This window comes from Drosophila navojoa, chromosome X (assembly GCF_054131105.1).
Source record: "Drosophila navojoa isolate 15081-1374.11 chromosome X, UAZ_NAV_1.0, whole genome shotgun sequence".
Taxonomy (NCBI): domain Eukaryota; kingdom Metazoa; phylum Arthropoda; class Insecta; order Diptera; family Drosophilidae; genus Drosophila; species Drosophila navojoa.
The window spans coordinates 5236202-5254465 of record NC_142895.1 but is presented as its reverse complement, the minus strand read 5'-3'; the positions used below and the strand labels follow the sequence as shown (position 1 = coordinate 5254465).

General features: G+C 38.5%; 8 protein-coding genes across 14 annotated transcripts in view; 3 read left to right on the top strand and 5 right to left on the bottom strand.

Annotated features, from left to right (window-relative positions):
• LOC115565071 (solute carrier family 7 member 14) overlaps window positions 1-18264 on the bottom strand; it is a 91189-nt gene that overhangs the window by 20985 nt on the left and 51940 nt on the right. The gene's annotated exons all lie outside the window — the stretch shown is intronic.
• bys (Bystin) lies at window positions 211-1994 on the top strand. Its single transcript, XM_018108826.3, has 5 exons — window positions 211-447; window positions 511-628; window positions 684-1482; window positions 1544-1663; window positions 1730-1994. Exons 1-5 carry the CDS (start codon window positions 319-321, stop codon window positions 1878-1880), a joined length of 1317 nt encoding a protein of 438 aa, XP_017964315.1. The 5' UTR covers window positions 211-318; the 3' UTR covers window positions 1881-1994.
• Window positions 2260-3017, top strand: Tim9b (Translocase of inner membrane 9b). The gene is made up of 3 exons (XM_018108842.3): window positions 2260-2450; window positions 2521-2616; window positions 2677-3017. The coding sequence occupies exons 1-3, from the start codon at window positions 2430-2432 to the stop codon at window positions 2914-2916; spliced, it is 357 nt and encodes a 118-aa protein (XP_017964331.1). The 5' UTR covers window positions 2260-2429; the 3' UTR covers window positions 2917-3017.
• Window positions 3053-4016, top strand: Pstk (Phosphoseryl tRNA kinase). The gene has a single exon (XM_018108833.3). It carries the CDS (start codon window positions 3053-3055, stop codon window positions 3926-3928), a length of 876 nt encoding a protein of 291 aa, XP_017964322.1. The 3' UTR covers window positions 3929-4016.
• On the bottom strand, window positions 4368-5123 carry LOC108656634 (coiled-coil domain-containing protein 86). Of its 3 annotated transcripts, none has more exons than XM_089264564.1 (3): window positions 5042-5123; window positions 4792-4921; window positions 4368-4731 (listed from the first exon to the last, which is right to left on the bottom strand). In XM_089264564.1, the coding sequence occupies exons 1-3, from the start codon at window positions 5121-5123 to the stop codon at window positions 4440-4442; spliced, it is 504 nt and encodes a 167-aa protein (XP_089120690.1). In that variant the 3' UTR covers window positions 4368-4439. The 3 variants fall into 3 exon arrangements, with proteins under 3 accessions (XP_089120690.1, XP_089120691.1, XP_017964325.1); XM_089264565.1 differs by having other exon boundaries at window positions 4792-4915; XM_018108836.3 differs by having other exon boundaries at window positions 4792-5123.
• Shawn (shawn) lies at window positions 5455-7395 on the bottom strand. Of its 2 annotated transcripts, none has more exons than XM_018108829.3 (5): window positions 7064-7395; window positions 6753-6955; window positions 6185-6688; window positions 6063-6123; window positions 5455-5917 (listed from the first exon to the last, which is right to left on the bottom strand). In XM_018108829.3, exons 1-5 carry the CDS (start codon window positions 7188-7190, stop codon window positions 5616-5618), a joined length of 1197 nt encoding a protein of 398 aa, XP_017964318.1. In that variant the 5' UTR covers window positions 7191-7395; the 3' UTR covers window positions 5455-5615. The 2 variants fall into 2 exon arrangements, with proteins under 2 accessions (XP_017964318.1, XP_017964317.1); XM_018108828.3 differs by having other exon boundaries at window positions 6042-6123; window positions 7064-7229.
• Tyler (tyler) lies at window positions 7192-9205 on the bottom strand. Its single transcript, XM_018108827.3, has 5 exons — window positions 8976-9205; window positions 8718-8917; window positions 8064-8609; window positions 7684-8005; window positions 7192-7231 (listed from the first exon to the last, which is right to left on the bottom strand). The coding sequence occupies exons 1-5, from the start codon at window positions 9136-9138 to the stop codon at window positions 7212-7214; spliced, it is 1251 nt and encodes a 416-aa protein (XP_017964316.1). The 5' UTR covers window positions 9139-9205; the 3' UTR covers window positions 7192-7211.
• On the bottom strand, window positions 10148-17310 carry LOC108656636 (heat shock protein beta-1). Of its 3 annotated transcripts, XM_030388272.2 has the most exons (5): window positions 16781-17310; window positions 12932-12961; window positions 11405-11486; window positions 11236-11331; window positions 10148-10659 (listed from the first exon to the last, which is right to left on the bottom strand). In XM_030388272.2, the coding sequence occupies exons 1-5, from the start codon at window positions 16957-16959 to the stop codon at window positions 10465-10467; spliced, it is 582 nt and encodes a 193-aa protein (XP_030244132.1). In that variant the 5' UTR covers window positions 16960-17310; the 3' UTR covers window positions 10148-10464. The 3 variants fall into 3 exon arrangements, with proteins under 3 accessions (XP_030244132.1, XP_017964327.1, XP_089119688.1); XM_018108838.3 differs by lacking the exon at window positions 12932-12961 and having other exon boundaries at window positions 16781-17308; XM_089263562.1 differs by lacking the exons at window positions 12932-12961; window positions 16781-17310 and adding an exon at window positions 11589-11742.

Here is an 18264-nt window from a genome sequence, read left to right as displayed (position 1 = left end):
CTTCAAACGCCGAATGCTGAATCTAAATTATGCACGCGAAATTGAATTGTAGACTATTCAAAGTAACTTCAATTCTGAATGTGAAAATGTCTTAAAGACAGAAGGTATTAAAAAATGTTGCTAATTCAATCGCTCATCCCTAATAAACTAGGTTCATCGATATTGTCCAATGCAAACATACCCATAACAGCTGTCAAAAAATGGAGTGACCATGGTACTGAATTGGAAAACAGGGTGCCTCCACACGATAAACAACGATTACAACACGTGTTGTGCTTGAGTTTGTTATTAAAAAGTTGGATTTCATTGTGCACCAAAATGGGTAAACCAAAGAAGTCTAATGTGGCAACAATAAAAAATGTGAGCTTGGAAAAGCAAATAACAGAGGGTAAGGTACAGAAAGCTAAATCCAAGGAAAAAGTTAAGCTACGTGCAGAAGAGTCACCGGTAGGTACATCCTTGACAGATGCAATTTCATATAAATAATACAGGTGCTTTATTAATTGACAGAATATAGATGCGAAAAGCAGTCAAAAGATATTGGCAGCAGCTAGACAACAGCAACTTGAGCTCGACGAGGAGAACTTTCCAAGCTTAACAGCACCAAGGACTGTGAAACTTAACTTGAGTATGTAAACAAATATTTGTAAATCAATTTATTTTTAACACCATAAATCCTTTAGATGATGGCATGGATCAAGACGAACAGGAAGATGTTAACGAAAACGATTTCATGGCGGATTTGGGTATGGACGAAGACGATGTCGCTGCCTTCGAACGTTTCCAACAGCCGCCTGCAAAAGAGGGCAAACGCACTTTGCATCTGTCTGAGATTATAATGCAAAAGATTCAGGAGAAGGGCGCCGATATACACACCAAAATCTCGGATGAGGGTTCATTGAGAATTGAGGAAATCGATCCGAAAGTAAAGGAAATGTATGAAGGAGTCCGAGAAGTGCTCAAACGCTATCGTAGTGGCAAAATACCGAAGGCCTTTAAAATTATACCCAAACTAAGGAACTGGGAACAAATATTGTTCATAACGGAGCCACACAATTGGAGTGCTGCTGCCATGTTCCAAGGTACTCGTATCTTCTGTTCGGTGCTCTCCCAGGCGATGGCTCAGCGTTTCTATAATTTGGTTTTATTGCCACGCATTCGTGACGATCTTTGCGAATACAAGAAGCTCAATATGCATTTGTACAATGCGCTTAAGCGTGCGCTCTTTAAGCCGGCTGCCTTCATGAAGGGTATCATATTGCCATTGCTCGAATCGGGCGACTGCACCTTGAGGGAGGCAATTATATTTGGCAGCGTCGTGGCGCGTAGCTCCATACCTGTGCTGCACTCGTCTGCATGCCTGCTGAAGATCTGTGAGATGAACTATTCAGGTGCCAATTCGATATTTATTCGTTATTTCTTGGACAAACGTTATGCACTGCCATATCGTGTTATAGATGCAGCGGTCTTTCATTTTCTGAGGTAAGCACTAGGGGATGATCCAAGAAATATCCATTCTCAATCACTTTTTCTACCACTACAGATTTGAGCAGGATAAGCGTGAATTGCCTGTACTATGGCATCAAAGCCTGCTGACTTTTGCGCAACGTTATAAGAATGATATTTCATCCGAGCAAAAGGAGGCGCTGCTGCAGCTTTTAAAGTAAATATCAATTTTATAGGTTATGCAATCTAACATTCAAATATATTTAACCCTTTCCAATTGCAGAAAGAAATCTCATCCGAAGATCACGCCGGATATTCGACGTGAATTGCAGGCGGCCCAATGCCGTGATGTTGAAATGATGGAGACAATGAACGAAACCGCTGGTCAGCCGATTAAGATGTACACAGATGAAGATGTCGGCTACGAGGGCTAACAAATTATACTATATAGGCATTATTTTTAGTTAATAGTTTTTGAACTATTTTATATTTTGAAAACAATCAAAAGCATTGATTATGTTTATGTAAATATATAGTATATATACACATGCGTGACTGAAATTTACAATTTATGAATTCCTTAAGAACATTTAAATTTTGATTATTTTACTATCGGCGCATTTTAATATATTTATCGGCTAATCGTAACGTATATCGATTCATTCATAACATAGCACATGGATCTTTCAATTTGAAGACATAATCCGTCGACAGTCGTGCAACTCTCAACTAATTGTCAACTATCTCAGTGATACATCTTGGAGTTTTTTAACAGAAATTAAATATTTACACCACATTGGGGTGCCACCGATTGTTTATTTTATAATTGAATTGCTTATCGATAGTTAAAGCGTAAAGAAGCACTTGTCAGATACAATAAGTAAATCAGCTGTTGGCTTTTGTCGGTTATCACAAAAAAAAAAAAACATTACAAATTAATTTTAGTTAACATTTTGAGAGTAACTAGAAATTTCATTCAACAAATGGATTCGAATTTGCGTAACGTATGCTTGGCTTACCTAACTGCTACATTTTTAATTCATAAATCCATTATATGTATGTACTCAATTGCAGCTGAAAGATTTTCTTACATTATACAACAAAGTCACTGAATTGTGCTTCAATCGCTGCATCGATAATCTCAGCCAACGTGAACTATTCGAGCAAGAGGTAGGCATGCATAATTATCTGTTTCTCTAGAATTGATTAAACATTACTTCGTATAAATAGACCACTTGCGTGGATCGATGTGTGACAAAGTTTGCACGCTTTAATCAAAATATGATGAAGTCCTATGTGGATGTGCAAACGAAAATCAATGCCAAGCGGATGGAAGAAGTTGAGCAACAGAACGCTAAACAATTGGAGCAGCAGCAGCAGGAGGAACGCATCAAAGAGCAGCTTAAGGAAAAAGAAGTTTCTGTCGCAGTACTAACGCCAGCTACATCGCCGGCTAAATTGGCCATGTAGCAGCAGCAGAACCAAATGGATTGGAATGCCATGCCCCAGCTTTTATTTACAATACTAGACAGTTAAGCAGCAACAACAAAAATCACACATACATACATACATACACACATATATATATACACTATACACCATAGAAATGCCGCGCATTTGTCTGCTTGCATTGATCGGCCTGCCGGGTGCTGGCAAAACAACTCTTAGCAAGTGGCTAATGCAGCAGCAGCCGGACTTACTGGCTGGCTGGCATTTGTTGCACTTGTGCTACGATGATTACTTCGATATACAACCTACAAACAAGATAGAATACAAAGAGCAACGACAGTTTATATACAATTTGCTTGAGCAACTCATTGTGGCTCTACAAGCAGGCAAGGCCGATCTGCCAGGACAGGTACGAGAATCAGCCACAACAACTGGCAACAGCAATCATCTAATAATATGCGATGATAATCACTATTATCGCAGTATGCGCTATAAACTGTATCAACTAAGTCGCAATCAGAATTGCCTATATGCCCAACTTCATCTGGCTAGCAGCTTGGATGACGCTCTGCTTGCGAATGAGAAACGTGGAGCCAATGGAGCATTGCCACCAGCAGTAGTACAACAAATGGGAACGAGACTCGAGCCACCAAGTGAAACTTTGGCTTGGGAGCAACTTACATTAACACTTAATAGCACAATAGATTTTAATGCAGTAGCAGAAGAAATTCACAACTTTTTACAAACATTACTCAATAGCCCACTAATTGTTACGCCTGCACAGCAGGAAAAGCAACCGCAATTGCAATCGCTGACCCATCAATTGGATTTAAAGTTGCGGGCCCGCATTCAGAACCAAATGAAGTCCAACAAAGTCGAGGAAATGCAACAGCAGCCAGAGCTACGTCTACGAAGTCTTGCTCTAAACGAACAACGCAAACAGATTTTAGCACAATTTCGTTTTGATATGCGCAGCGGGCAGATGGAATTTTCTAATGATAAATTGGAATACTATGTTAATATGTTAAAGTAGACTAAAGAAATAAGCGTTAACTGTTTAAACATTGTACATATAAACATAATTGCTATAGTCTAGTGCATTAAATAACAAACAAACGAAACGATCAGAAGTTTCATATTAAGGAGTGTAAATTTCTCTCTCATTCTCTCTGATTGTGTGGCTCTTTCTTTCTGATGTTTACCTGTGTAATACATCTCTCTCTCTCTCTCTCTCTCTCTTTCTAATATAGGAAATATAGATATAGACCAAATGTATTATAATGCACTTAGTCATTCTCTATATAGATAATAATACCTATAATCCCCCACAAAGCATTTCCCCAATAGTAATTCCTTTTCCATCTGTCCAATATTACAAGGGCTTATTCTGGTGCCTCTATAGTCCTTACAGAAGGAAGCAAAACACATATATGTATGTACACATCCCTATTGTATATACTGTACACAATAGCTCGCATATAAAACTAGATTTATTTATGAAAAGTACATTTTAACCTATAATCTAATATTTATATATTTGATGTTTACACCACCTTCACTTGACTAAGATCACGCTTCTCGATCATGCGCATCTGCTTCTTCTTCATGCGCTTCAGCTTAGCAGGATTCTTGATCACTTGCACGACCTCTGATCGTCGCTCGTTGGCCAAACGTCGCTCGGCATTCTCGACGCGTCGCTGATGACGCTGTACAGCAGCTTCCTTTCGCTGATCCTTGATCTCCTTGGACTTCTCTTTGATGTAACGCATTTCATTCCGCAGGGCGACTTTCTTCTCAAATGATAAGCGATTTACTGTTTTCTTAATGCTGCTGAATCTGTGAATGAAGAGTATTCGTGAGTATGTGATGCATTTGTGTGTTTTTGAATTCTTTTACTTCTGCTTGGGTGTCTTCCAGGGTCGATTGGATTTTGGCTGACCGCGGGGTATTTTTGATTCGGGTTTCACCACCTTTTTGGATTTTGGTTTGGGTTTGGGTTTGGCTTTGGATTCGGGTTCAGGTTCGGGTTTGGCTATAGGCTCAGCCTCTGGTTGTATTTCGAGACTTGAAGCATTACTATCCGGAAGGTCAGGATCATCGACCGCAGATGATTCGGGCGTCGGTTCGGCTTTGAACTTAGATTCAGCCCTTGGTTTTACTGTGGGACTTGAAGTATTACTGCTCGGAGAGTCAGAATCATCGACCGCAGTTGTATATACTCTAACCATGTTTTTGTCGCTATTTAGAATACACAAACTAAAACAAAACACGGCAGACTGTGCACGTGTTTATGGTGCTATCGATACTAGCATTTGGTCAATTATCGATACTGCAACTAGCAATACAACAGTGCTGTAAAAGATTAGTATTCTTTTAAATAAACACTAAATAAACCTTTTGTCATTTACTAAACTTTTTTTCCTTTATTAATTTAAGCATTATTTTAAACGCTATTGAAAGCGTTAAAAACACGTATCATATAAACGCATATTCAGCCTAAACATTAATACGTTATCGACTTGGCGCCAAACTTTGGAAATTTGAATAAAACGACATATATAAAAAAAAAAATTTATTTCACTCAGCAATTTTACAAAGTCATACAAAATCGCAAACTGTGCAATTTGTTGTTTCCCAGCGATATTGTTTCTTTTTTTCAACTTTGGTATTAATTTACATATTTACAGGCACATGGGAGAGCAACTTAAATAGCTCCAAATTCAATTCTTCCTTCTCGAATCGTAAGTTGGGGCCGTATTCTCCTCTGATGAATCTGTGCTGTTGTCACGAGTAGCCACCGGCTGACTCAGAGATTGATTGTGTTGATTCACATTATAGTGATAGAAGAACGCCTTGCTATATTCGAATGTCGATATCATGATCGCACAGGCTGGTGCCACTTTGAATAGACGTGGACCAAGTCCCGCAAAGACCCCACGCAAGCCATTTAAACGATAAATACTCGCCAGACGGTCTATAACTGATTTGTTGCTCGTTATTGGCACATTCTTGGGCGGATTATCTATCAGAAGTCAAAGATAAAAATAAATAGAACTGTAAAACAAGATACAGCACGTGTGTTGGGGCTATCGCTGACTGCTATCGATGCAGCCAGTGCTGTTTAGTACAGCAAATGACAGGCCTACCTGTAAATATGAATTTCTCACCAAATTCGATCTGTTCATGCGTCTTTATGACATCAAAAGGTGTTGTGACCGTTGCAGCTACCTACAGGCGCAGGGCAAAGGTTCTTTAGTTACGAATCTTGTCAGCACTTAGTACTACTTACCGATCCCGAAATAGCACCCGCTATAAAACTAAAGCCAAACGTAGGTTCGACAACGTTAAAACTACTCTTTAAATATTCGTAACATGTCCAATAGATGCCAGAGAAAGGAACATCCCTCAAGATAGTGGGCGGCAGACCTCGCCACAGTCCGAGCACACCTTGCGACTGCAGGACCTGCCGTATGGAGCCCAACATCTCGGCATTTGTCATTTTCTGGGACTGCATCTTAGTGCGTATCATTTCGACGGGGCTGACAACGGTTACCGCCAATATGCGAGCTGTAACGCCCGCCATCATTGGAACCAGCATTGGAATGTTCCGGGTATAGGCTGTTGTTTGTACAGGGGACAGGTACTTGTAGTGCATATCGATAAAGCGTGCTTTGAGTTGCTCATATGCAACAAAATAGATAATGGTCGAAGGTAGCGCAGAGATAAGAGTTGGACTAAGGCCTGACCAGAGTGATCCAATGCCTTCAGCGCGACTGATTTTGATGAATGCATCCTGAGCAGGGAATAATAACTAGTAATTAGGCAAATGGAAATACATATATGTTATTTCGACTCACTATGGTGCCTGTAAAGTGCAAGGATGAGGAGGCGGAGGAAGGTGATAGTTTATTAAATGCAGTCGCTGCCGTCGGCGTAGGCGTATTGGGGCCACAGGGACAAATGTGATCCATCAGGCCATTGCAATAGAGAAAGCATTTATTGGATAGCAGCGCCGACTGCTGGGCCTGCAATCGGGTCTTGATGACGTCCAAAGGTGTCACTGCAATTAACAACAATTATGATGAAATTATCAGGTAAACACGTACATTCACATGCACATATGTATGTATGCATGTAATTATAGTATATGTGCATATTCATAACTTACTGAAGCAGGCGGTAATCATGGCACCCGTGCATGCGGATATAACCTGCTGCATTGGACGTATACGAAATCTGGGATCTGTCATCTTGAATTGCGACGGATTTGCCGGTTTTCCACTTTTAGCCTCCATCGAAACTTTTGCTTCACCGCTCTAATTAGTACGTCGACAATCTAAGTTTGTAAATGATATATGTTACAGTGTGCGTAGTTGTTTCCGCGTTACTTTTGTCATTCAAAAGCCCTCGATAAACGTAACAACCAAACAAACAACAAAATGTATCCACATAGATCCCCACGTTTGTGTATAGTTTCAGAACTATCGACAGTTAAACAGCTGTGGTGTTATGTGCACTATCAGTGCAACAGCTGTAGCTGTCAGTGTTGACAATTTAGCTTTAACATGCCTTAACATGCTATTGCTTGATGGCATAATTTACAAACGGAATTTGCTTAATTATGTTACATTAAATTAGTATCGAATGTATTACTCTTTAATACATAATTATGCAATTCTGTCATTTTTGAGTACTTAGTGCTGGAAATCACCCAACGAATAAACTATCGATATTAAGTCGATTGTCGGCATGTTTGTGTTTTGAACATTATACAGTTATGCTACATACCGGTATGCTTCACATCGAGATTGTACCGAAAGAAGAATGATTTACTATACTCAAATGCCGATATCATGATAGCACAAGCTGGTACCACGCGTAGCATACGTGGTAGAATTCCTACATAAAGGCCTCGTACACCCTGCTTCTGATATATGGCCCTTATACGTGCAAATACTGACGTCTTGGCCATGGATGGTGAAGCATTTGCCTTTGTGCCTGTATTGCCCTTATCCGCACTCTTTGAATCCGGGTACAGTACATCCTGTCCCAGCTCAATTTGCGTATGAGTGGTAATTAGATCAAAAGGCATTGTAACGAACGTGGCCAACTAAAAGCGAAGAATAGTTAATCAATTGCAAATTTTGTAGATGGTGGCAGGGACAGACCGCTCCGGATGATGCGCCAGCCATAAAGCTAAACCAAAACGTTGGCTCTGTCACATTGCACGCCCGCTTTATTGACTCATATGCAGCCCAATAGGTGCCCGAGAAGGGGGCATCCCGCATCACGGTCGGCGGCCAGCCACGCCACAATACAAGCATGCCGTGCGTTTTGATCAGTGAGCGGAGCACCACCCATAGCTCCTTATACGTCACATAACCAGATTGCATTTTAATGCGAATCATCTCCAACGGCGTTATGGCCGTCACGACAACCGTGCGAGCGCATATACCCGATGCCATTGGTACCACCGAGGGTATATTTACACTCAAGTCCGTCGATGTTTTCACAATCTTTCCTTTGCCGCTATTATTGTTGCTGAGGCGGTCCACAGGATACCAAAAATAATAGAAGCTCGAAAAACTATGTTTCAAGTACTCATAGGTGAGAAAGTAGATAATGGTGGACGGCAGTGCTGAGATCAGCGTGGGACTCAATCCCGACCACAAGCCCAAGATGCCGTGACCGCAAATTATCTTGACAAAGGCATCCTAAAAGGCAGAATGAGCGAGCAAAAGAAAGAATTATAGAAAGAGAGGGAGTGAGTGAGAGAGAGAGAGGAAAATCCATACCCAGGGGACCCTATATGGACTACCTACCATTGCTCCGCGCAGAGGGCGCATGCTGGTCGCATCGGCCGCTGCGCTCTTGGGTAAGCAATCGGTACTATTGGGCTTGCAGACGTGCGTCATTAGGCCATTGTGAAAGACATAGCAGAGCTTGGAGACAACTGGACGATATCGGGCTTTAGTCTGCGCCTGAGTTTGTACCCGCGTCTTGACTACTTCCATGGGAGTCACTGTAGAAGGCGCTCTCCTTAATCTGCATCGTACGAGGATCTTCGCATTCCCACTTACCCACAAATGTTGTGATCAATCCACCAACAAGAGCCGATATCACCTGCTGCATGGGCCGAATGCGGTAGCGCGGATCATCGGCCAGTAGTGCTGCTGGCAAACGCAATGGCTCTCCATCAATCTCCGCTGGATCAGGTGGCGTCCGGTCTCGTTCTGGATGCATATTACCTTAGTTCAGTACTTCCTGCTTAGCAATTCTTTTGATATCCCTAGCTGTCATGCAATGCAATAACAGAAGAGTCTAATCATAACTATTGTTTGGTGGCCAAAATACTATTACCCAGGCGTGCGAATCGGATGTGACAACTATCTATGTATTTATATATATATATGTATATATTATTTTATATGCATATGCATATGCATGCAGTATTTATTTCGATATCTATATATATACATATACATGTATATATTTCTGCAATTTATGAAATGCGGCCCCAAGCTTTGATTTAGAGCAGCTTCAATTGGCTTATCAACATGCTCCACCACGCCCCACGTCGTCTGAATTACCATATGTACATAACAATATCTATATCTGAATCTTGTCTGTCTAACATTACGATCTACTGAAATTACCCAAAAATATGAAATGTGTATATATTTTTATTTATATACATATTGAATTTGTGCTTGGCAGTGTACAATGAATTATATATCCAGATCATACGATTACGAATAATTTCTAACGGCCCATAGGATCACTTGACACTAGAAACAGGGATAAATTGTTTATCGCAGAGTGACTGAATTAAATATAATATCAATAGTGAAAAGTTTTTATATATCTTAGCAATCGATATTTAGACCAACTACTAAAAGTACAGATAGAGTTCGAAATTATCTATATATTTGCATAATTGAAATTCGGATTGTGTAGTATTTGATCTATCCAGTCAAAGCTTTTGGCTTATTATATAGTATAACCACAATATAGTTGAGCTCAGTTAGCAATGGAGTCTATTAAATATAGCCTTGATACAGCATGGCTTACCGCTGACCGCCTATGGCAGCCCCTTAAAAATATGTTCGAACATCCTCACATCAAAAAGCTAAAAATTTTCAACTTTTTGATTATTGAAAACAGCTTGATCGACTGTTGTCAATCAGTATAGTAAATATATTTATATATATTATGCTAAAAGCCCCCCATTCAAACAGTTATAAAAACAAAGTTTACTACGACAAGAAAATAATAACATTTAATTGCGTGAATTATAAATATGAATTAAATTAATCAAATTTAATAATAATTTGCATTACACTTAAGTTATTACAGTTAAGTATGAGTAGTAAGTCAGTTATTTCATTTATATTTTAGCAAAACGAAAAAAAAAAAAACAAATTTTGATGTAATTTAGGCCAATTGTGAATTCTATTTTCGACTTTATATTTTTAGTAGGGATTTGTTGCTGTTGTTGTTGTTGTGTTGTGTTGTGGTAAATAGCTGGCCTGTGGATAGGTAGGACTACGAATTACTGGTGCCTCCATCTCACTTGTGCGCAATGGGTATTAAAGTTTCACCGGCAGTGAGCGCTGGCAGCGGTGCATCCACGGTCAGGACACCATCCTTGCTCAGGGACGAGCGAATCGATTCGGGATTCACGCCCTTCGGCAACAGAAACTCGCGATTGTATTCCCTGTAAACGCTCTTTGTATCTGATTTCTCTTCGTGCTTGGCATGCACCTGAAATGGGGAAAAAAAACCGAAAATTTTAATAGACTGAAGTGTACGAATGGAAACAACATTGGATCTGAAGCTTATGTGGATTACACTAACATTGCTAAGTAAGTTCTTCTTCTGTCTCTATGCATATGTTTTATACTCTTCTATCACATATTACTGCACGGTCTAGTTCTACATCCTATCCTAGCTTCCTCCTTCATACCATATATTTCCTTTGATCCACTGTGCTGTTATATATCATATGTATGTATCACATACCGTATAACAAAAGCCATGTATCATATATCTATATATCACATATCAGGCATCACATACATACATACGACTCTATCATATATAAATATAACTTACTATCATTTACCTTAAGTCCCATCATATACTAACTTTTCTAATATCATATATTAATATTTCATAAGCCATATATCATACACAACCGTTCATATATTTATATATTATAAAACTTAAACTTTCTATTCTGTAATAACATATTCTTAATTCCTTCATATGTCATTATATATGTACTCATAGATATTTCAATAATTGTCAATTCAAATACATAGATATTCATGATCTTACCAGCAACTTCTGATCGACAGTTTTCACAACAATCTCCTCGGGTGCGTATTGGCTGACATCGAAGCGCAGCTTTAGCACTTTGTTATCGCCCTCGTCCTGCAAATGATAAGGAATACAAAATATAGAATTACCGACGATCTATATAAATGAGAGCTCCGCTTTAACATACCTGTATCAATGGCGAGCTGATATCGGACACATAGTTCTGTGGCTTGGGCACTCGGGAAGGCAGTGCCGAGTTTGTTGTTGAGCTGCAAGAAAAACGTTCCCAATTCAGTATTCAAATTTAGTTGAAATTTATGAGCAAGTAGAAAATCATAAATGAATGAGTTATACACAATTGTTAGAAACACCTTGAGCTAGTTTTTGTGGTTTTTGTTGTGGTGGAAGTTGTGCGAAAAGTTTTGTGAAAAGTGCGTGTAAAGGCTTCCATTTCGAAGAAGTGTTTTTTGTCTTTGGGAAATCGGTTTTTGGAAACCGCTGGCAAACTCGCATCAAATGCAACTGAATTCGAAACTGAGCCTGGCATTCCTTCTCAGCTTCTGCTTCTTCTCCTTCTTCACATTTCTAACCTAACATATTTTATAAATAGCTCGGATTTCCGCTCTAGAGCAGAGTTTTATTTTAGGAATATGTGCGAGCAGCTGTCGAGCTGAATAAGGGGAGCTGGGCTCATGGGACGCATTTAAGTCAGCAGAGATGGGGATAAGTGTATATGTATATACATATGACTATATGGATGCATATAGAAAGATACATATGTATATGAAATTTATAGATATATGCATGTAATTGAAGAAGAATATCTTCTCTGTCTGGCTTACTTTATGATCTTTAGTGTGTCTCCGTAGATGGAGAGACTATTTTTATACATGCGTATAAATCTGCCTATAGGTCTGTCCTCATCACTGCCCTTATAGCAGACATTTCATATATGTATTTATATCAATTAACAAATCCGGGCTTATACATAACTGATTGCCTGTTCTTAGAAATCAGTTTTGACTTTACCCTGTATATGGATTAACTTTATTTGAGAATATTCTAGTAGTTGAGCATATTTCTTTCTAGAACTCAAGTGTTTTCCGTTGTTTTTTCTATGAAACAATGGGCACAAAATGTTGGCAAAGCTGCCAAAATTTTTGATTTTATTTATTTAGAAAAAGAAAAGAAAGAGAGGGAAAACGAGTGAGATAGAAAGAGATATACATGTAGTCAAAGCACGGGGCAGGTGCGAGGGAATATATAAACACTTTTTAATAGTACTGGAAATGTTACGCAATACAAAGACCTAGCCAAGTTGATTGAACTGTCTGCATATGGCATGGGCTATAAAAACCACCGATAAATATAAAATTTGAAACATCTGTCAAATCTTCAACATATGTATATATGCATACACATAAGTACATACATATATACATACTGTATTTATACATGCATTTAGATTATTTGTGTGAAATTTTTGAAAAATGAAAGAATTTTGAAGACTTTTTAAAGTGACAACACATGAAACTGTCTGTCAACAGTGTGCTAAAGTACATACTGAAAATAGTACAGAAATAGGTGTTTACCAACACAGCTGTATGTGTAAGTGAGTGTGTGTTATTAACATTTGAGAGTAAACAAGAATTCAACACAAAATAATTGTAAACGAAAAGTTTGTAGTCCATATTTTGTAGAGAGCATTGAATACCTGGTTGTAGTTGTTGTTTTTTTAGTAGAGCTTTTTTTTTCGTGAGGAAAGTTATTATAGTATAGATAATAATTATAGATATATATATATGTATTTTAATAGCAGTTTTTTTTCCCAAGCAGCATGTATAGGTAATAAGAAGAAAGAAATAGAGAAAAGATTGAAATATGTTTAAATATATATTCATGAGTTTGTATTTTATATATTAATATAAACTAGAGCATTTGTTTTCTTAATTATTAAACTGTACATTTATTTTCTGAGGTGCAAAAAAATATCAAGAACACACACACATACATACGCATGCAAATAAAACTTGAATAGGCAGACCAATGAACCGTAATTACTAGCAAAAATAAGACAGAGAGAAATAGGAAGAGAGAGAGAGAGAGAGTGAGTTTTAGGAAAGACTAGCGCTGACCACTCTTGCTACACTATACAACACTAACACAAACATACACACACATACCTATTTGTATAGACACTCACGCATACACGCATGCGAAGCGCTTTTGATAAGCGTGCCACTGGCTGGCAACGGTAAGCGTGCCCGCAGTCGACCTTGCTGCCAACGTGCAACGGTTAAATGCAACCAAATGTAACAAATACACACACAGACATATACATATATTAAAAAAAAAAGTATATATAAAGCAGCGGCAACTTTTCCCTACCTACCTAAAGTTGTGTGACTAATCGTAGAAACCGTTAATTCTAACATTCGGCTATTGGGGTTACAAGTCGCTGTACATATGGAGGAAGTCGCAGCACCTGCCGGAACAGCAGTTGGCGCTTACTTGCCAAAGTCTACACACACACACAGACACACACACACAGCGATGTATTGGCCTCTCTCCACACACACACACACGCAGCCAGAGACTTGACGACGAAACATACTTAATTTCTCTCTCTCCCCAGCGCTGATGATGTCATGCATATTTTTCGTTATTCGTTATTGTTATTGAATAAAAAGAAGCTCAGCGTGTACAAATGAAATAAAAAGAGAAAGAGAAAGAGCAACGACAACAACAACAATGTATGTATGTATATCAAATGTCAGACAAGGCGACGCTGTCGTTAAGTCGGCTGCAGTTGACAAAGGAAAGCAACTTAACGAATGCTAATCGATAGCCAATTACTGCTGATCAGCAACGATTACAAGTGGCATCGAGTTGTTGCTTACGAAACATTTTCGTGCTAAAAATTTGCATGATATCATCTTTTAGCCATTTACTTATTATCGCCAGCATCATCACAGTTGCATCACACGGCTAAATAAATTGGCAGCAAACATACAAATTAACAGACAAATACATATATGCGCACACATATCCATATACTATATGTACATATGTACATGTACTGTACAGTGGTACATAATTATTTACACCCACGCAAATGTGAGAGATCGAAAAATATGGAATTCAATTCAATTATTTTTTGTTTTGTTTACAGTAGCTATTCGTATATGATATAATAAACTGAAATAGATTATATATATTTAAATGTACATATGTATATGCAAGCGTTAGACAATTATAGTTAACCACAAATCAATAGAAAAGCAAAATCGTACTTCCAATTGCAAGTAAATAGACTTATCTGCCATGTAGACTATAAAGTATCTCTATTTGCATAAACAAATGTGCCAATTCGTAACCCAAGCTCAGTGCACACTATTTACTATGTATATACAATAGGTTAAACAAATTGAACAATAAATCAACCTGGAATAGTTGAATCTACATACATAGATAGTTAAGCACTTGAGCAACGACAATTGCAATCTATTTTACAATATACACATTATTTGTGATTCTATATGTGCTGCAATATAATAGCAAAATAAACAAAATCAATTTGTTGTCTATTGTATAGGTTCGTTGAAGCCAGATGACGATGACGTGATCAGTTATTTTTAAACAATAATATTTCATTTAATTTAGCAAACAGCAGCTGTGGATTAGCCACAGCCCTACAAGAGGGTCAATATCTCAATAGCAAATGGAACAGTTGAGTCATCGCTAGACTGAATTGACCGACCGCCCAACCATCCGCCCATCTCTAGTACACTTAACGAACCTTCTGCGCGCTGTCAGTCAAATTCGGTTGCATTAACAGTGGGTTGGGTGCTAAAAACATAAACCTAGTCTCATTTCCTTCGTTAATTGCAGTTTGAGCTAAAAGTTTAGTTTTGCACGCAATCTAACGGTTAAAGTTAAAGTTAAAGTCCACAAAGTTTGCTTCGAAAGTGGTTTTGTTGCTGTTGCGCATGCAAATGCATTGATGGAAGACAACAAAGCAGCTACAACAATAACAGCAACTAACAACAACAATAACAAATCGCTTCGATTATGTCATTGCCCATGGCCGAAGCACTGAAAACCACTCGCCGCAAATGATTTTCGAATTCGCCCTCAAGTGGCGCCCACGCGACGCGAACATCGTTGCCGTGTTGTCGCCGCAAGCAGATTGGAAAGGCCAGCGAGGCGCAACCGCGACGGCGGCGTCGATGTCTGCGTTAACAGCGACGTTGGCGACGTCATTTTGCTCTTCTCAGCGATATGCATGTATGCACGATATGAACGTATGTATGTACATGCATGTATACAGACATTGGTGCATGTGTGCGTGCGCACTTCTGTATCGTATTTAGTACATATTCTTGTTTTGTTTCAATCCTTAATGGCCGCCTTCACATTGTCTGTTTATTTAGTAAATATTTGACTTATATATTCACGTCGACATAAGCGTGCGTATGGCGTATGTGTGAGTGTATCTATGTATCTGGCAACTATGCCAGAAAAAAATTCCGTTACGCCACATCTCATAAAGTGTGCTAAAATATGCTTATTTTTTCTAGCTCAAAATGCAGCCATGGGTTACCGTTACAAAGCAGGGCTGCATTCGAAGACAACAACAAATGGAAGAAATGTGTAATTTTTTCTAAATATACATACATACATACATACATATGCATGTATTTTTGTAAGGCAGAAGCAAAATTAATTATCTAGAAAATCAACTCGAAACTATATTTTGGGCAATTTTCAAATATTTCAAAAAAGAAAAAAATGATTTGCTGAAGACCAGACAAATGGAAAATGTATGTACATACATATATTTAGATGGGGTGCGAGGCAGGGGTGAAGCGGGCTGCGTGAAAAGCAAATGTGACTCATTCCCCCGACCACAAAAAAAAAGCGCTGAAGATGAAGAAGAAAAGAAAATGTGTGCTCGAGTATCTAGGGCATTCAGCGCCAAGTTTTCGGTACGTAATCCAGCTGATGATGATGGTGATGGCCAGCTCGGGCTATTTTTAAGTTGAGTGTGTTCGGGAGATCCTCAACAAAAACGTAACATTCTGATAGAATTCTATTGTTGAGTATCATTTTCATTATCTGGCATATTGTATTATTTTCTGTCTAAACATTTCGCTAATTTCAAAAAAGGAATCTATTTTGGATAGTATATTTTTCATTGTTCCATTTGCCTAAGACTTTTCTTTTGATATTTCTTAAAATACCTATTCCCTCAAGATTTGCTTCGAATTTCCCGCAAACACTTTGAATGCAAAACGTTAGGGAACACTAAAGTTATTTTTAGCTATGGCTAGCTGGTCGTTATATTCTTTATTCCGATAAGAAACTATCAGCAATAACTTGACCCTTATCTGGATAAACATTTCTAGTAAACCTGATCGCAAGTAATGTTAACAAGATAGAAACATACATACATACATACATGCAGACCCATGCACACACAGTATACAATGTACAGTGTACTTAAGAGCAACCTTAGTAGATTTTAGTTGGATATTAATATAAGATGTTATGGGCCGCTTACCTGGTTGATTCGAAGAAATTCGCCTCGCGGTTCATCAGCTCGTGACGGAACTTGGCCATCTCCTCCTCCATTTTGCGCATCTCGGAATCGAAACGTTCGCGTATGCTGCTGAACTCCGTATCGATAACGCTGAAGTCGCCCAATTTGATGGGAATATTTCTCTTATTAGCCTCGGCCATTTTTGTTTTTTGTTTGTTTGTTTGCCTGTGTGTATGTGTTAGATACAACTAAAAAACTTCTTGCGTGAGCTGCTTTATCTGCTTCTTCTCGTTTGCTTCGGTTTGTTTTCACGCGCACCGCTCTTTACTTATTGGACTTGGTCAGCTTGTGTTTAAGTGTGCGTATTTATATATGTTTGTATGTATGTTCACTTTCTAATCAGAACCAAAAAAAATCACAATATATGTATTCTTTTAATGTGTGTTTGTATATATGTATATGTGTATGTTTGCTGATTGACTCGTATCACACAATTCAACGCGTTTCAAAGTTTTCTGTTTGACTGTTTTGCATTTTCGGTGTGTTGACGCTTTTATAGCGCGGCGCCACATAGCGGCCGCAACTACACAGAGAACGAACGCAACGCAAAAGAGAGAGACACAGCGAGAGAGAGAGTGCTGCTTACCAGTGCTGCCAACTTTTTACCAGAATAAAAAGCTGTTTTTAGATGGAAGAAACGGAAAAAAAAGCTGAAAATTTTTACAAAAAAGCCTAAAAAAAAGCGGTTATTATAGTTTGATTGTTTTTTTTTTTTTTTTTTTTAATTTACAAGATTTTTAGCATGCTATCTAATTCTTTGCGACTAGCATCGGTTTCAGAATCGTACGACCTGTTAGTACCTATCATGCGAAGATAATTTGAAGGAACTTTGTATTCATAGCAGCATTTGCCCAGTCTTCGCAAACCATATCTGTGTGTTATATTAAATAAAAAAGTAATATATATATCGGTATCATCTTTTCACTCTCAATAAAATATTACCTTATGCTAAGAATACTGTTTATTGTGCTTAGGCTCATTGAGTTCCTTAACTTGGACTTTACCAAGTTAAGCTGGCTAAATACGCGTTCCACCTCCGCGTTGGACCATGGTAATGAAAACATTTGCAGGGCAACAGCTGCCAAGTCAAGGAATCGGCGGTTGCCGCCAGAATCCTTGTAATTGGAGACTTCATTCCAAAATTCGGAGCTGTCATTAACGTTTTCCCACTTAACTAGATTAATATCATAGTACTGCCGCTCAATGTCGGCTATTCTGTCTACTTGGAGGTGTTCCAACAATTCTGTAATTACTTTTTTTTTAGTTGACACAATTTTATCAACGGAAAAAACGTCAATGTTTTTTAAGATTTTAAAATTGTCGGGGAGACTGCAGATAAAATCAAAATTATTTAACGGTCGGTAGAAGAATCTGAAAAATTGGTTACCTCTGCTTTAGCTGCTTGATAAGTTCAATAACAAAAGAAGAGCAGCGAGCACGAATTT

What these genes read in the sequence shown, in the direction of transcription:
- bys (XM_018108826.3), top strand. Translation starts at nt 319, where the DNA reads ATGGGTAAACCAAAGAAGTCTAATGTGGCAACAATAAAAAATGTGAGC. An exon ending in GACTGTGAAACTTAACTTGA is followed by an intron (nt 629 to 683) that starts GTATGTAAACAA and finishes TAAATCCTTTAG; the next exon opens with ATGATGGCATGGATCAAGAC. An exon ending in GCGGTCTTTCATTTTCTGAG is followed by an intron (nt 1,483 to 1,543) that starts GTAAGCACTAGG and finishes CTACCACTACAG; the next exon opens with ATTTGAGCAGGATAAGCGTG.
- Tim9b (XM_018108842.3), top strand. Translation starts at nt 2,430, where the DNA reads ATGGATTCGAATTTGCGTAAC. An exon ending in TGGATTCGAATTTGCGTAAC is followed by an intron (nt 2,451 to 2,520) that starts GTATGCTTGGCT and finishes ACTCAATTGCAG; the next exon opens with CTGAAAGATTTTCTTACATT. An exon ending in GTGAACTATTCGAGCAAGAG is followed by an intron (nt 2,617 to 2,676) that starts GTAGGCATGCAT and finishes TCGTATAAATAG; the next exon opens with ACCACTTGCGTGGATCGATG.
- Pstk (XM_018108833.3), top strand. Translation starts at nt 3,053, where the DNA reads ATGCCGCGCATTTGTCTGCTTGCATTGATCGGCCTGCCGGGTGCTGGC.
- LOC108656634 (XM_018108836.3), bottom strand. Translation starts at nt 5,123, where the DNA reads ATGGTTAGAGTATATACAACTGCGGTCGATGATTCTGACTCTCCGAGC. An exon ending in TGGAAGACACCCAAGCAGAA is followed by an intron (nt 4,732 to 4,791) that starts GTAAAAGAATTC and finishes CTTCATTCACAG; the next exon opens with ATTCAGCAGCATTAAGAAAA.
- Shawn (XM_018108828.3), bottom strand. Translation starts at nt 7,190, where the DNA reads ATGGAGGCTAAAAGTGGAAAACCGGCAAATCCGTCGCAATTCAAGATG. An exon ending in CATGATTACCGCCTGCTTCA is followed by an intron (nt 6,956 to 7,063) that starts GTAAGTTATGAA and finishes TGTTAATTGCAG; the next exon opens with TGACACCTTTGGACGTCATC. An exon ending in TGCACTTTACAGGCACCATA is followed by an intron (nt 6,689 to 6,752) that starts GTGAGTCGAAAT and finishes TTCCCTGCTCAG; the next exon opens with GATGCATTCATCAAAATCAG.
- Tyler (XM_018108827.3), bottom strand. Translation starts at nt 9,138, where the DNA reads ATGCATCCAGAACGAGACCGGACGCCACCTGATCCAGCGGAGATTGAT. An exon ending in GCCCTCTGCGCGGAGCAATG is followed by an intron (nt 8,610 to 8,717) that starts GTAGGTAGTCCA and finishes TCTGCCTTTTAG; the next exon opens with GATGCCTTTGTCAAGATAAT. An exon ending in TCTCGATGTGAAGCATACCG is followed by an intron (nt 7,232 to 7,683) that starts GTATGTAGCATA and finishes TTACAAACTTAG; the next exon opens with ATTGTCGACGTACTAATTAG.
- LOC108656636 (XM_030388272.2), bottom strand. Translation starts at nt 16,959, where the DNA reads ATGGCCGAGGCTAATAAGAGAAATATTCCCATCAAATTGGGCGACTTC. An exon ending in AATTTCTTCGAATCAACCAG is followed by an intron (nt 12,962 to 16,780) that starts GTAAGCGGCCCA and finishes CGAAAAAAAAAG; the next exon opens with CTCTACTAAAAAAACAACAA. An exon ending in CTGTCGATCAGAAGTTGCTG is followed by an intron (nt 10,660 to 11,235) that starts GTAAGATCATGA and finishes TCCCCATTTCAG; the next exon opens with GTGCATGCCAAGCACGAAGA.